Genomic DNA, 17,080 nt, shown 5'->3' with positions numbered 1-17,080 from the left:
AGCAACTTCATGCAATAGAGACTGTTACAAATTTAGTATAACTCACACAAAAGGATTTGCTGGTAGTTTTTGATATGAACAACAGTTGCAGAAGCAAGCTGAAATGTTTAAGCCATCGCTTCCCCCTTGATTTTATATTTTGCAATTTAAGTAAAATGCCACTTGACAACTGAAGCTGCATAAAGATATTATGGAAAAACTCAAAGTATTTTTCTAGCAGTTGCAAGGGAGAGGGTAACAAATAAAACCACTGGCATTTTCATGAATTTAAATACACAAAACTCAAGGTTTCTGAGAAGAAACAGGTTCTTTTTTTTTTTTTTAGTTTGGAAAACGAGGCAAGATTTTGCTTAATTATCACACAGAACACTTGCTCTAGACAGACCATGGAAATTTAACGCAGTTAAATGTGACTTAGCTAACATGGCAAATTAAATTATGTCAATCCAAGTTTGGTGTGCTTGATTTCTAATGTTTTTGGATAAAATGAGATCAGCTCTTGGAGAACAGCCAGCTATGAAATGTCAATCCACACTTGTAAATTGAGGTCTATTTCTTTAATCTCACAATCTAACAAGTCAACCATAAAATGACTGCGAAGGGAACCTCTGGGATTTCACGTTTTACTACGGCTGAAGTTAACAGCACACCACAAAAGTGCTTATTAGTCTTTCTACTACCTGAGTATAACCAACACGCAAAGAAATTAAAATATTACAGCGTCTATGGTACTTAGAGCAGGACTTGATTTTAAGAAAATAAAATCATCATTCACACTAGAAAATAGGACCAAACCAAACCTCTCTTGGAACTCGCAATCAGCGTCTTTTTTCTGAGGTAAGCATATATTGTCGAAGATATCCCAACCTAGATTTCTTCGGAGACACTTTTGGAAGAGTTAGCAACAACTGATTCCTACTAACCATATACCTAGGATCCATCAAATTACCCCTCAGTGGGATTCAACTTGGTTCCAAACCAACAAGTGTGTTGTTGGTTGTAAATAATTTCAGGGAGAATCTGGTCACTCAATATTTGAGAGTTAGTGTATGAAACACACTGCCAGACGTCAGGAATGGAACTCTTCATCTGCTCCGGACTCAATCAAGGATGCTCAGAGCAGAATCCCTCCCCATCTGAGAACCAGGACATCAAGGACTCATCCACAGAACCACACCTGGGCACCCTTCCCTCCAGACCCTCAGATGCTTCTCAGAAAGGCTCCATCACAAGTAGGAACATGCTGCCTCAGCCTTACCTCGTGATCTTCCCCCAAACCAGGCCATCCTGACTCATGCTAGTCTCATTCTTTATGTATTTGTCTTAAACAAATTCTTGAGGTTCAAGATTTAAACCTATCTCATCTACAAAGCCTTCCCTGATCTTTTTGACGCCTATCTTTCCTTCTGAGAACTGAATTATCACGTGTCATGGTCACATGCTCAGATTCTCAGCACTCACACCTGTGTGGCCCAGGCTAAGTTACTTGGTATCTCTGTGCCTCAGTTCTATCTTTAAAAGGGGATAATGCCTATCTCAAAGGGAACAGTAAACTTACCTAAAGGACTTAGCGGTAATATGGCAAATGCTGTGCTAACATTTAATGAGTAACTATTACTAACGCCAGCCATGCTCAGCATGTACACTGCACAACTGGTATTTTCTCATCTACTTTATTCCTGAGTTTGTCTCATAATTAACTCAGGCCCCGATAAGGGAACATAAGTGCCCCAAGCCTATAGGGGAGCATCTGGCAACAACAGAGCTGCAGGCAATCAAGAAATCACACACCTGACTTTTCTGTGAACATTACTGTGGCTGTGGCTGTGTTCCCCCAGCCCCACCTGACAACCGGACTTGTCTCCCTGCCAATGGGCAAGAATAGGGCGGACAAGTCCACATTTACTCACTGTCAGAAATTAAACTTCTAAGACTACAGAAGTGATTTAAAGGTATCACATAATGGGTAACAAAACATGGGGGAGGGGCGGCCAAATTCCAACTCAGATGGTTCACAGTGAAAGCGATTCCCAATGCGATGACTTAAAATGGAACACGCACTAGGATTTTGTTCTCACTCATCCTATCTCTGTTAGAAAAAAACTTATAGACTCTGAAAACTGCACATCTATTTTCTAACTATGTAATAGATGCTTTATCCAGTCATAGTAAGGAAGTGACGACTACATGATTCACAAAGGCTATACAGCTGAAATTTCACTTTAGACTAGCTGATGCCAAATTTTTAAGCTAAAAAAGAAAACTTCCAACTCCTGGAAACACAGCTAGTTAGCATAAATCCAAGCGCGGCGCAGCAGGGTCCTGGCATCGTGTCAGTTCCAAAGGACCTCAAAGCCACACGCAGGATGACTGCATCTACCTAACACTCATAGGCCCATAACAGACACAAATATCCTGGAACCTAATTTGACTAAGTATTTATTTTCAAGGTATGAACTAAAAGTTACACTTTAAATTCTCAGACTGTGATAGATGATGGATGGATGGATGGATAGATGCATGGATGGGTGGGTAGATGGATGGATGGGAGGACAGATGGATGGATGGATGGATGGATGGATGGATGGATGGATGGATGGATGGATGGATGGGAGGATGGATGGATGGATGGGAGGTTAGGCGATAGATGGATGGGAGGATAAGTGATGGATGGAGGGAGGATAGGTGATGGATGGATGGAGAATAGATGGATGGGAGGATAGATGGATGGACAGATGATAGATACATGAGAGAGAGAGCGAGCGAATACTAAAGACAGCCAACAGCACCAAACACCTCTAAAGGGAAATGTTGCCAGTTAAAACTGTAAGAGTCAACAATCATAGACATCCCAACTCTGGAGGTGGTGAAATATGAAAACAAGGTGTCTTAGAATGGATGAAATTTAGTACCTTTCCCCAGGGTTTTCTAACTCAAATTTCAGACAGGGTTTTCGTGAAAGCTTCATGAATCTGTTTAAAAGGAGCCCTGCACCAGGAGTGACTGGCCCTGAGACCCAGCATGAACTAGCTTGGTCATTAAGCGGAGCACGACCTTGTAAACTCCGAATGTCCCCTGGCGCTCTAAGACTGTTGACACGTGAAGACCAAAGACAGCGTAGCGAAAGCACTCCCAGCACAGTGCCCAACATTCAGCACTCTTCTCCTTATTTCACGGAGAAGTAGAACTACCAGACACTTGATCTGCTTCCCAAATACCTTCTGGGTACCCTAATGTGCACACAGAATGCACTAAAGTGTACAGAATATCCAATCCATATTGTGGGAGACAGACCAATAATGGTTCATATCACAGAAGGTATGAGGAATATGGGACTAGAACACAGGCTTACAATCCTCCTGGATCTGGAGCACGACCTCGGGCTGCTCACAGCCGTCACCAGTGGTCTGACGTGGACAAGTCTAACACCATGTCTAGATGTCTACACTGCATCCTCAACAGACGCCCTAATTCAGTGGTGCATATACACAATGGAATATTACTCAGCCATAAAAAAGAATGAAATAATGCCATCTGCAGCAACATGGATGGACCTAGAGATTATCATACTAAGTGAAGTAAGTCAGACGGAGAAAACAAAGACCAAATGATATCGCTTATATGTGGAATCTAAAATATGACACAAATGAACTTACTTACAAAACAGAAACAGACTCACAGACATAGAAAACAAACTTATGGTCACCACAGGGGAAAGGGAGGAGGGATAAATTAGGAGTTTGCGATTAGCAGATACACACTATATATATAGTGCTATGTATAAAATAAACAACAAGGTCCTACTGTATAGAACAGAGAACTATAGTCAAAATCTTATAATAAACCATAATGGAAAAGAATATGAAAAAAATATGTACATATAACTGAATCACTTTGCTGTACACCTGACACTAACACAAAATTGTAAATTAACAATACTTCAATTAAAAAATAAGATAAAATAAATAAAGAATAGAATTTTTTAAACATCTTTATTAGAGTATAATTGTTTTACAATGGTGTGTTAGTTTCTGCAGTATAACAAAGTGTGTCAGCTATACGGATACATATATCCCCATATCCCCTCCCTCTTGCGCCTCCCTCCCACTTTCCCTATTCCACCGCTCTATGTGGACACACAGCATCGAGCTGATCTCCCTGTGCTATGCAGCTGCTTCCCACTAGCTATCCACTTTACATTTGGTAGTGTATATATGTCAATGTTACTCTCTCACTTCGTCCCAGCTTACCCTTCCCCCTCCCCATGTCCTCAAGTCCATTCTCTACATCTGGGTCTTTATTCCTGTCCTGCCCCTAGGTTCTTCAGAACCATTTTTTTAAAATTCCATATATATGTGTTAGCATATGGTATTTGTTTTTCTCTTTCTGACTTACTTCACCCTGTATGACAGACTCTAGGTCCATCCACCTCACTACAAATAACTCAATTTTGTTTCTTTCAATGGCTGAGTAATATTCCATTGTATATATGTGCTGCATCTTCTTTATCCATTCATCTGTTGATGGACACTTAGGTTGCTTCCATGTTCTGGCTATTGTAAATAGAGCTGCAATGAACATTGTGGTACATGACTCTTTTTGAATTATGGTTTTCTCAGGGTATACACCCAGTAGTAGGATTACTGGGTCGTATGGTAGTTCTATTTTTAGTTTTTTAAGGAACCTCCATACTGTTCTCCATAGTGGCTGTATCAATTTACATTCCCACCAGCAGTTCAAGAGGGTTCCCTTTTCTCCACACCCTCTCCAGCATTTATTGCTTGTAGATTTTTTGGTGATGGCCATTCTGACTGGTGTGAGGTGATACCTCATTGTGGTTTTGATTTGCATTTCTCTAATAATTAGTGATGCTGAGCAACTTTTCATGTGTTTGCTGTCAATCTATGTATCTTCTTTGGAGAAATGCTTATTAAGGTCTTCTGCCCATTTTTGGATTGGGTTGTTTTTTTGATATTGAGCTGCATGAGCTACTTGTATATTTTGGAGATTAATCCTTTGTCAGTTGCTCTGTTTGCAAATATTTTCTCCCATTCTGAGGGTTATCTTTTTGTCTTGTGTATGGTTTCCTTTGCTGTGCAAAAGCTTTTAAGTTTCATTAGGTCCCATTTGTTTATTGTTGTTTTTATTTCCATTTCTCTAGGAGGTGGGTCAAAAAGGATCTTGCTGTGATTTATGTCATAGAGTGTTCTGCCTATGTTTTCCTCGAAGAGTTTTATAGTGTCTGGCCTTACATTTAGGTCTTTAATCCATTTTGAGTTTATTTTTGTGTATGGTGTTAGGGGGTGTTCTAATTTCATTCTTGTACATGTAGTTGTCCAGTTTTCCCAGCACCACTTATTGAAGAGGCTGTCTTTTCTCCACTGTATACTCTTGCCTCCTTTATCAAAGATAAGGTGCCCATGTGTGCGTGGGTTTATCTCCGGGTTTTCTATCCTGTTCCGTTGATCTATATTTCTGTTTCTGTGCCAGTACCATACTGTCTTGATTACTGTAGCTTTGTAGTATAGTCTGAAGTCCAGGAGCCCGATTCCTCCAGCTCCGTTTTTCTTTCTCCAGATTGCTTTGGCTATTCAGGGTCTTTTGTGTTTCCATATAGATTGTGAAATTTTTTGTTCTAGCTCTGTGAAAAATGCCATTGGTAGTTTGATAGGGATTGCATTGAATCTGTAGATTGCTTTAGGTAGTATAGTCATTTTCACAATATTGATTCTTCCAATCCAAGAACATGGTATATCTCTCCATCTGTTTGTATCGTCTTTAATTTCTTTCATCAGTGTGTTATAGTTTTCTGCATACAGGTCTTTTACCTCCTTAGGTAGGTTTATTCCTAGGTATTTTATTCTTTTTGTTGCAGTGGTAAATGGGAGTGTTCCCTTAATTTCTCCTTCAGATTTTTCACTGTTAGTGTATAGGATTGCAAGAGATTTCTGTGCCTTAATTTTGTATCCTGCTACTTTACCAAATTCACTGATTAGCTCTAGTAGTCTTCTGGCAGAATCTTTAGGATTTTCCGTGTATAATATCATGTCATCTGCAAACAGTGACAGTTTTACTTCTTCTTTTCCGATTTGGATTAGAATGTTTTTTAAAAGGTCAATTTCAAAATATCTAATGGATATGAGTGCTTCTGAAACCAAAGCTATAAACACTGCTACACCTTCTTTGAAAAAAGCACAAAATAATATAGCTGTTAATGGAAAAAGCTGGACAGGTATCAATCACCTTGTGAGGTTCAGACAAGCCTCACTCCAGCAACGACTTAACACCTTCCTTCGGGAATAATAAGCCATTCGTGTTTTCTGGGTTGATTTTTGGAACTCTGCTTTCACTTGTGTTTACCTAAACTTGGGTAGACCCTGATAGATGCAGGTGTGACACAAGGACAGGAGGACAGGGGCGGGGCAGGTGCAGCATCTCTGCTCTCATGCTTTCTGTGCCCTCTGTGAACAGGAGCCGTGGATCAATAGCAGGTGTTTTAGACCAAATTTACATGGGAAATACCTGAAGGGCTGATGTATATACATAGAAAGAGACATTCCACCAAAAGCAAACGTATTATCCTTCATCTATAAAAATGTTGCTGACATCACCAAAGGGCTGTAAGCAATGGGTTTTTATTATCTAGTAGAAGTGATGCGTCTACACAGAAACATCACCACACTTTTCTCCAAAAATATGTGTTTAGGAAACAACAGGTACAACATCTACATCTAATCCTTCAGAGACTGTTTGTGAAACACGTGTCAGTCTCTGGGGACTTTAATCTCACTTGTGTGGGAGTCCAAAAGGACTACAGTCTTGATAAGAAATGATTAAGTGGCTTTTTTATCTATTACAAAAAAAAAAAAAAAGAGGAAATCCACCCCAGACAGTAGGCATTGTCTATAACTGAGGTTCTCTGAGAGTCGGGGCTGATTCAAAAGAGAAGACGGAAGGAAAGGGGCTCCAATGGAACCAGTTGATCATGTTCCAAGGAGACTCCTCTGAATAGGACACCAGTCACTCAACTTCAGATGTTCTTTCTGCACGTTTCTTCCTGCAGTGAGCTGTGACATGGACTCTATTCCCATCAGCACATGAGAAGTCATGTAGCCCTTATTCATTTTATCACCTATGCACCAGAGCTTGTGACCCAAGGGTGACAGAAGTCCTAGATAATTTTAAAGTAATTCAAACAATCAATATTAGATTTTTTGGGACTTCCCTGGTGGTGCAGTGGTTAAGAATCCGCCTGCCAATGCAGGAGACACGGGTTCGAGTCCTGGTCCGGGAAGATCCCACACACCGCAGAGCAACTAAGCCCGTGAGCCACAGCTACTGAGCCTGTGGCTCTGGAGCCCACAAGCCACAATTACTGAGCCTGTGTGCTGCCACTACTGAAGCCCGCGTGCCTGGAGCCCATGCTCCGCAACAAGAGAAGCCACCGCAATGAGAAGCCCATGCAGCGCAATGAAGAGTAGCCCCTGCTCACCGCAACTAGAGAAAGCCCGTGCGCAACAACAAGGACCCAACGCAACCAAAAATAAATATAAAATAATAAATAAATTTTTTTTTAAAAATTAGATTTTTTTTTAATTAGTAGTTTCACAAGTCCTTTTCAAACTAAAACCGTGCTGCTTTAACACTCATGAAGTAATTTGGGCTTGAATTCCCTTTTTTCAATTTTCATTTCTGCGATGCTTAGCAGGCAGAGGTTGCCAACCCAGATGGGGAAGGGAAAGGTTCAAGCCTGTTAGAAGAACCTATGAATTGGTAAAAATCCTTATAATGGCTATAACTATATAAAATAATAATGCATATTTAAACTCAGTGAAAACATGCTTAGTCTCTGAGACTAAATTTTTGTGAAGAAAGCAATAAGAAAATCAAACTCTCATCAACTCTTGAATTCTCTGGCCTCTGTAAGTATGCTTAATACTTTTCAGGAAGGTGGCATAGTTCTACTGCTTGTAACGGGCAGATAATGCTCATAAGAGCATCTTAAACTTTCCTCGGTCTTGTGAATGAAGAATTCTATAAAGCACTTCTGTCGACGCATCTGAGAAGCCCTCAGGCACCTCTGTAAGACGGTTCAAAAACGTAATACAAAAATCAGCACTGGGAAATTATTCCTTCAATGAATTACCTATGTTGATCGCAGTTTCTTGTTTGTCACCTGTCAACACCCATATTTTAATTTCTGCCTTCAACAGAGTTGTTATGGTTTCTGGCACGCCTGCCTGAAGACGATCTTCTATGGCTGTGGCTCCAAGCAGCAGCAGATCCTAAATTAAAAAACAGCTTCCATTAAAGATGGGGACACACGTAAGAGCAGCACGAATGACGAAACTCTTGACAGAAGAAAGGCAGTCAAAGTGTTCTGAGACAATTACCTTATTGCCTCCCCATTAAACCTTTGTCTGCAGATCATTAATGACAGTCACATGTGTGGCATCTCAAAACCACCCACAGGGCTAGAACCCCTCCACGCACACGGGCCAGCACGTGCCATCTACTTCTGGGTACAAGGGCACCTTGGGATAGAAACCACCTGGCAGCAGAGCACATGGGCGAGTTATCCTGGGGCCACTAACAGGACTGGAGCTTCTCTCTCACTCCACTCGTGAGTCAAGGGCTGTGGTACAGTTAACACGTGAGAAAAAGTCATTCAGTGACCAAAAAGGCCAACTACCTCCCGAGTGCCCACCTCTGGCCTGGGGACGCACAGACATCGCACCTATTTAATTGCTTTATGATTCTCAAAGTAATTTTGGAATTTCCAGGGAAGCAGGGTAAATGAACATTTGATTTCACTTCCATCCATACCCAAATTCCATTAAAATGACAAACAAGGGAAAAAAAGCAAAGGGGGATTTTAAAAAAATAAATAAAGGAATGAGAAAAGCAAGCAAGCAATGACTTCAAAGCTACTGAAACTGGAAGATGGATGGACCAGTGGTTGCTGACATGAAACGGAAAAAGCTGAAATCCAGCTCCCAGATTCGAGGGACGCAATCTGTGGGAAGCTACCTCATGTCGTGGGAGAAACTGAAATAACAACAAAATCACGTAGGCAGCGTGGAGCGGCAATGGCAAAGCTCAAACAGTATTAGGACAGGAAGTGTGAAAACATTTAGTAGGTGATGTCCAGCCAGCCTAGGCACTCTGACTGCTCAGGAAACTCAACAGGACCAGCTCACGTCGTTAAACCTCATCCTGGGCAAACCCAGAAAGTCGCCAGTGCTGTTTCTGACCTGATACTTCTTAAGACATGAATGCTTAGTAGAGGGTGGCTAGACCTTTCTGAGAGCTCATAAAAACTGAGTGTTTTTTAAAGCAAAGAAACGATTAAAAGCTAATGGTGAGTTAAGATGCTTACAAGATCAGAGAACATCACTATATAGCCAAAAGATTTCTGCACCAAAACATTTTTGCTCATTAGGTGTCACTGGGCACGTAATGTAACGCATCTACCACGTGCAATTACCTTCTCGATGATCTCGTAACACTCTTCCAGCCGCTGAGCTCTGTCCTTCAAGATGGTGCTGGCTTCTTGGTAGACTTTGAGCCACTCCGCATAATCACTCTCAGAGAGGTCGGCGTAAGCCACACAGAGGGTCCGCAAGCCTGCAAAACAGTCCCAGCGTCTCCCAGTGAGGCCACTAGGGACGGGCAAGCAGGGTGCCTTACCCCCAGGGGACACCGCGTGTGCAGAAAATGAGAGAGACCATCCGCTTTATAGGTCACTCTAAGTCAACATGCACACACTCAAAAAGAATTGAAAAGCAACCTTATTTTAGTATAAACCACCGCTTCTATAGATGTTGACAGAAGAGGAGAAGCCATGAGACTGAACTCCTCACAGCAGAGAAGGACAGAAGCCGTGCTCGACCCTCAGACACATGAGCAGGGACCAGCCAGGAGGCAAGACGGGAAGTGTGTTTCAAGACAGCAATAAAGGCCCCGTGTGCTACCACGTGAAAGACACAGGCTTTCAAGCAGCCGTGCTTGTGTGTGCGTGTGTGTCCCTGTGTGCGTGTGTGTTCCTATGTGTGCATATGTGTGTTCCCTGGTGGGCATGTGTGTTCCCTGGTGGGCATGTGTGTTCTTGTGTGCCTATGTGTTCCTATGTGTGCACGTGTGTTCTCTGGTGTACATGCGTGTGCCTGTGTGTGCACAGACGTGGACACATGCGGCCACAGAGGCTCAGGAAGGCAATGAGGCAGCAGCCGGCACTCAAGCTCTCATCACATCCACGTGCAGGGGAGCCTGAAGTGAGTGTTGTTTAAAGCCCTTCTGAGAACCCCCTTCCTGTTCTCCATGGGTTCAGTGGATTATTCTGGCCTGAAGTCAAGGGTAAGCCAGTGTCATAAGGGAAACGAGAGAGGGCCTGGGAAATAAGGTGAGTTTTCCGAGAAAGGAGTGCAAAACTGGAGGGCGGTTCTGCATAGCGTCGTGGGCTGGCCTGCCTCACCCCCGTCCCTCTGGTTAAGAGTTAGCGGATGATATTTCGGTCGGTCTCCAGCCACGACTCTTGTCACTGCCACCGGTGCAGAGGGTGGGGACGAGGTTGGCACTAGAAAACGACCTGCCTTTGAAGCAAGCCAAGTGCTGCACAAAAATGACACGTGAACATGAAGGCTCACCCGAGTGCCCCCTGAAAGCACAACTCCAAGGGCAGAAATAACACTTCCAAATTCCACTCACCTTCCGTGGCAAAATACTCCAGATGGCAGAGTGTTTCCTCCATGTATTTTGAATCTTTAGAAAGTCTCTCAAAAATCACGTTATCCTGTAAAATAGGGAAACGCTGTGACTGGCAAACCTTAGGTCAGCTGACGCTCTAGCACTGCAAGCCCAGCTCTGTTTTCGTGGGGTTGACCCAGCGCACACCTGGGTGGGCGAGGGGAGACACAGTTCTTGGCTGGATTCCGTCATGAGCTTTGGAAAACAAACTGGGGGTGGGTATGTGTCCACACAAACACGCCGGGGAGGACCCTGGGTGTCAGGAGAATGAATAATCAGGGACACGATGGGGCCGACGTTCACCTAGATTTGCAAAGCTCACACCAGACTTTGTTAACACCCTTTGCAGAAGTGGGAAGCGTAAAACACACACCCTAAATTGCTCAAGTGTACTCTCCCTTCCTCTCCCTTCCTGATGCTGCAGGAGCTCCCACCCAGGGAGGGCACGACCCACCCTGCACAGAACCGGGTTCAGCCGAGAACACGCGGTGTGGACAGTTCATCACCTGGGGACTATTTCCATGACCCACAAGCAGGCATGGAGGACTGCAGGCTACGGATCCTGCATCAAATATGTGATAAATGGCAGTTTTAGACCCCCTCAAATCTAAGAAATTTAGTCTGGTTTGGGGGAGACAGGTTTGAGGAGAATTAAATCCTGCAAAAAATTAAATGCACCCCCACCGCATTTCCTGTTGACCCTGGTCTGTGGTTGCCCCCCTTCCTCTGTACCCCACAATGACCCCTTCTGGCCTTGCTGTGGTTCTCAGAACACAATGGCAAATAAACAACCAAAAAGGTAAGAAAGAGTATCGTGTGAGAACAGAATCTAACATAATTATCTAACCTTTCCCAATCTAATCCCATATAATCTGGACCTTGGCGAGTCCAGATCGGATGGCTTAGAATTCACACACATTACTCACTTTTTAAAAAGCTCTGGGGCTTCCCTGGTGGCGCAGTGGCTGAGAATCTGCCTGCCAATGCAGGGGACACGGGTTCGAGCCCTGGTCTGGGAAGATCCCACATGCCACGGAGCAACTGGGCCCGTGAGCCACGACTACTGAGCCTGCGCGTCTGGAGCCTGTGCTCCGCAACAAGAGAGGCCGTGATAGTCAGAGGCCCGCGCACCGCAATGAAGAGTGGCCCCCGCTTGCCACAACTAGAGAGAGCCCTCGCACAGAAACGAAGACCCAACACAGCCATAAATAAATAAATAAATTTTAAAAAAAAAAAAAAAAAAAAAAAGCTCTGATCACTCTCCTCAAATACTTCTTCCCACACTTGGTGAAGACAAGTAAGACTTCCAACGAATCACTGATCCTAGTGTAGCCTCATATTTCCCGACACAGTCTCAGAAAATGAGCTTAATAAGTCTTTCCCTCAACACATAAGACCACGGTTTGACAGAATGTAGTTTTGTAGGTCAGGCTCATAAACAGTAGCATATTTCCTTAAAGATTTACATTCGATGACCAGGAGGCAGACAGGACAAAAAGCCTGACGTAGGAAATGAAATGACCGGAGGGGACAGTAATAATAGACCACAAATGGACACTACCTCAAACCCGCCACCCAGCCTCTGTAGTGAATAAAAACTAAACCACGAATATTGAGAATAGCTGCTACAGAAAAAGAAACACATCAGAGTCCTTAAAAGACCGTAGGGCGATACAACTGACTCCATCTTCCAAAGTCACCACACGAGGATAGAAAACAGGAACCAGAATTCACTCTAAGGATTCTGCAGGACACGGCCAGCTACTGTCTCTGAAACCAACTACCGATGAACAGTAAGCTTTCCACTGACCTCTTTGCCACGCTGGCTTGAACCCCCATCATCTTCAGGGGGCTTTTACTACTAAGTCAGCCGTCAGGCTGACTGAAAGAGCCTTTCAACCCTGGGCGACCATCAGGGATGCTGAGAACAGCAGTTAGGGAAGCAGCAGGGGTCCCTGACGTGCAGACCTCAGCCAGTACTTACAGCCCCTTTACAATAGAGTCGAAGCTGTCCTGAAGGGGTTCGCACAATTACAGACATTCTTTTTCTGTCGCTGTAGGGTAAAAACAAAAAGGAAAGAAAACTGTCATTGGTCTGTTTTATAGGACCACATCCTGTGATTAAACACCAAACAACCCAAAAGGTGGTCTGGCTGGCCCCCAAACAGCCAAGCTCCGTTTTCCCTACCTTTGTCCTCCAAGTCAGACTTTAACTGTGTATCTCCTACTCTTTTGCATAAACCTATTCCTTTCCCTGCCGTGGAAACTCACTAGCACAGCTCATGATAGAAGAAGAGACAGAAATGCAGAACTTGAGCGCTTTACTCTGTGTCTAATTTGCTCCTGACAATACTATGTCCACGTACTTTTATTTCACAGCTCAAAGATGTTCAGTTACCTGCCCAGTAAGTAGCAAAGTGCAAGATTCAGTATAAACCCACTTCACTCAAAAGCATCTCATCGTATCTTCTTTTGACTGAAGTGGAAAGAAATGATGAATTCCGAGGACCTCCCGATTTAGCACTGAGGTCCCTTGATGGCTCCCTCCCCAGCCACAGCCCCAAGCACATACACAGGCACCTCCTTCCTCATCTTTCAAAGGGACCCGCCCTCAGTCACTGACTCATTTCTCGCCCATCTATATATATACAGGAAGTTCCCTCCATACGAATGAGTTCCCTTCTGAGAGAGCGCGCTTGTAAGTCCGACAAAGTTAGCCTAGGTACCTGACTAACACGATCTATCTATCTAGTACCACACTGTAATGGGTTTATCATACTTTTCGCGCAAGTAATACATAAAAAACAAAGACAAAAAATAAAGAAAACATTTTTAATCTTACAGACACATGAACTAACTTACTGAACATGCGAATGCACATTTGTGTCTTTGAAAGTTTGCAACTTGAAGTTTGTATGTAGGGGACTTACTGTGTGTATATGTAGATAGATAGATAGATAGAGAGGAACAGTTTATTTCAAGTGCACAAAAGAGAAACATACCTAGAAAACTCCAGGACATTAAGGATTCCAAATGTCTCCTCCTGTCCCATCTAGAGGAAGAAAAACAGGCTCTTACCTGAAGTGCAAAGTATTAAAATCTCAAAACAACCAGCTCCCCAATCATAAACCTCTCTATACACGCCTCTCCCCAATCCCTCCCCTCCTCTCCCTCCCCTCCTGTTCCCTCCCTCTCTCCCTCTCCCTCCATCCATCCATCCTTCCCCCTGCAGATGCCTTCCACCAAGTAGTCTTCCCCGTCAGTCTGGTGGGACCATAGCTCCCCCTTCTGGTGGAAGCGTCTCCTTTTCCTCCAGCGGGAGTGGCTGTCACAGTCGCTGATGACACAGTAACTTCCAAGACATACAAATAAAGGACACAAGCTACACAGGTCCATCCGAAACCTGGGGCCAGTTATGCTTCTGAATCCAGAATTTTACACATCTCGCAGAAGTATGTGCACACACCATATGCCACTACCTCCCCAGGGGGCCCAGGCACTACACCCTGTGATACAACACACTGATTTTTTGCAGCAAGATGCACGGCTATTCCCACCAAGTGAGATTCATAAAGAACAGAAGTGGCCGCACGGAAGTTCCATTAGGTTTCCCTACCAAATGTCCACATCCCAAATTTAGAGGGAAAAGCGTGGAATTCAAAACTTTTTCAATTTTGGATTTAGAAATAAAGGAGTATAATTCTGCACCAGATTTTAGGGCAATTCATCAAATGTCTTTTTTCTTCGGGTTCTTCAAAGTTGGCGCGTCAATATTCTTAATTTTTCTCCAGAAGATTCCAGATTATGTGTGCACAATTTGCAAACTTTTTAATCTAATCTGCCCTTTGCCTTGTCCCCTGGGAATGAGAGAAATAATAACCGAAGGAACACACAGATCCCCAAGTGTGTGGTCGACACACGTGAAGCACTGGCAAGTCACACCGTCCCCTCCACAATGCCCCGCCCCTTCGTTTCCTAAAACACAATGAATGGGCCCCTTAACCCAGCCCCCGTCAGCCTTTACCCCCTTCTCTCTGCAACCCCCAGTTCCCTTCCCCCTCAGCCTGGCCCAGCTTTGCCAGGTCCCCGTCCAGAGAGTCACCGCTGCGACCCCCTCGGCGCCAGTGCCGTGACCACCAGGAGCCCACCGCCTCTGCACCGATGTCACATCAACACCCTCACGGCCCCCATAGACTGAATGATGATCAGTAAAGCCACTTTTTTTTTTTTAGAGTATGCACTTTGGCATCTGATTTTTTTTTTCTTAAGTCTTTATTGAATTTGTTACAATATTGCTTCTTTTTTTTTATGTTTTGGTTTCTTTTTTTTTTTTTTGGCTGTGAGGCATGTGGGATCTTAGCTCCCTGACCAGGGATCGAACCCGCTCACCCTGCACTGGAGGCAAAGTCTTAACCACTGGACTGCCAGGGAAGTCCCAAGCCACTTCTTGTACGTAGCGGGTAACCTGAATGATGACCAGTAAAGCCACTTCTTGTACGTAGCGGGTAACCTGAATGATGCTCAGTAAAGCCACTTCTTGTACGTAGCGGGTAACCCGAATGATGACCAGTAAAGCCACTTCTTGTACGTAGCGGGTAACCCGAATGATGACCAGTAAAGCCACTTCTTGTACGTAGCGGGTAACCCGAATGATGACCAGTAAAGCCACTTCTTGTACGTAGCGGGTAACCCGAATGATGACCAGTAAAGCCACTTCTTGTACGTAGCGGGTAACCCGAATGATGACCAGTAAAGCCACTTCTTGTACGTAGCGGGTAACCCGAATGATGACCAGTAAAGCCACTTCTTGTACGTAGCGGGTAACCCGAATGATGACCAGTAAAGCCACTTCTTGTACGTAGCGGGTAACCCGAATGATGACCAGTAAAGCCACTTCTTGTACGTAGCGGGTAACCCGAATGATGACCAGTAAAGCCACTTCTTGTACGTAGCGGGTAACCCGAATGATGACCAGTAAAGCCACTTCTTGTACGTAGCGGGTAACCCGAATGATGACCAGTAAAGCCACTTCTTGTACGTAGCGGGTAACCCGAATGATGACCAGTAAAGCCACTTCTTGTACGTAGCGGGTAACCCGAATGATGACCAGTAAAGCCACTTCTTGTACGTAGCGGGTAACCCGAATGATGACCAGTAAAGCCACTTCTTGTACGTAGCGGGTAACCCGAATGATGACCAGTAAAGCCACTTCTTGTACGTAGCGGGTAACCCGAATGATGACCAGTAAAGCCACTTCTTGTACGTAGCGGGTAACCCGAATGATGCTCAGTAAAGCCACTCTTGTACGTAGCGGGTAACCTGAATGATGCTCAGTAAAGCCACTTCTTGTACGTAGCGGGTAACCTGAATGATGTTCAGTAAAGCCACTTCTTGTACGTAGCGGGTCACCTGAATGATGACCAGTAAAGCCACTTCTTGTACGTAGCGGGTAACCTGAATGATGCTCAGTAAAGCCACTTCTTGTACGTAGCGGGTAACCTGAATGATGCTCAGTAAAGCCACTTCTTGTAAATAGCGGGTAACCACCTGGAGGACTTGTGGGTTGAGGATTCCCCAGTATTCACAGCTGAAGAGGACTTGTAAAGTCACTGTTACTTATAAATCTTATCTAATCACATGGTCTATTTACTCCAGCGCCCCTCCCGATCCCCGTGGCTGCAGAGAAACACAGCAGCCATACACCTGCAACCTGGCCGTGAAGGCCAAAATCTCCTCAAACTGGAGGTGAAGACGGCACCACTGGTGAGAAGCTTCCGTGAAGGAAACTCTATATTGTCAGTACACTGTCCCAACGTGTAGCGATTGTACGCTTCCCTGAGCTATATTCCCTGTGTTGGCTGAAATCAAGTACAAATAAACATGCTCTGATCTCTGTACTCCATAAAAAAGAAACTGAAAATGCCAAGAAATGGGCACTCTGTACACGGTATGATATTTTTTAGGTTTTGCACGTAAGTAAAAGAAAGAACAGACTGCCGCCAGGTCAGGAACAATATCGACTTATTACACCAGATGGAAGTGAACTTCGAATGCATTCAAGAGATCCAGGGATTTAAGGATGCAGAACGCCAAGAGCTGTAAAAAGCCGTGAGTCCTCCCCAAACTGAGGGTGGGAACAGCACAGGGGCGAGCGGGCGGGGGCTCGCCCTGAGACCCTCACCCACCCAGACAGCAGTGAGCACGGCCCCTCCAACTTCTCATCACAGAAAACGCCCATCCCACCCACCCACCCATGTCCCTGCCGCCACCCCAAGGATCCCTATTTGACCTTATTCCTGATTTAAACTTTCTCTTCTCCCCAGATTTCTCCCTC

General features: G+C 44.3%; 1 protein-coding gene across 3 annotated transcripts in view; it reads right to left on the bottom strand.

Annotated features, from left to right (window-relative positions):
* Positions 1 to 17,080, bottom strand: part of LOC309615431 (phospholipid-transporting ATPase IB) — a 537,980-nt gene that overhangs the window by 364,761 nt on the left and 156,139 nt on the right. For all 3 annotated transcript variants that reach the window (XM_082365034.1, XM_082365032.1, XM_082365033.1), the window contains exons 19-23: positions 13,749 to 13,798; positions 12,731 to 12,800; positions 10,708 to 10,792; positions 9,488 to 9,627; positions 8,147 to 8,285 (exon numbers count right to left, since the gene is read on the bottom strand). In XM_082365034.1, coding sequence (XP_082221160.1) covers positions 8,147 to 8,285; positions 9,488 to 9,627; positions 10,708 to 10,792; positions 12,731 to 12,800; positions 13,749 to 13,798 — 484 coding nt within the window. The remainder of the gene's footprint in view (positions 1 to 8,146; positions 8,286 to 9,487; positions 9,628 to 10,707; positions 10,793 to 12,730; positions 12,801 to 13,748; positions 13,799 to 17,080) is intronic.

The sequence above is a fragment of the Balaenoptera borealis genome (genome assembly GCF_965194805.1).
Source record: "Balaenoptera borealis genome assembly, chromosome: 18".
Classification (NCBI taxonomy): domain Eukaryota; kingdom Metazoa; phylum Chordata; class Mammalia; order Artiodactyla; family Balaenopteridae; genus Balaenoptera; species Balaenoptera borealis.
The sequence above is the reverse complement of the archived record's forward strand: the minus strand, read 5'-3'. Positions and strand labels throughout refer to the sequence as shown.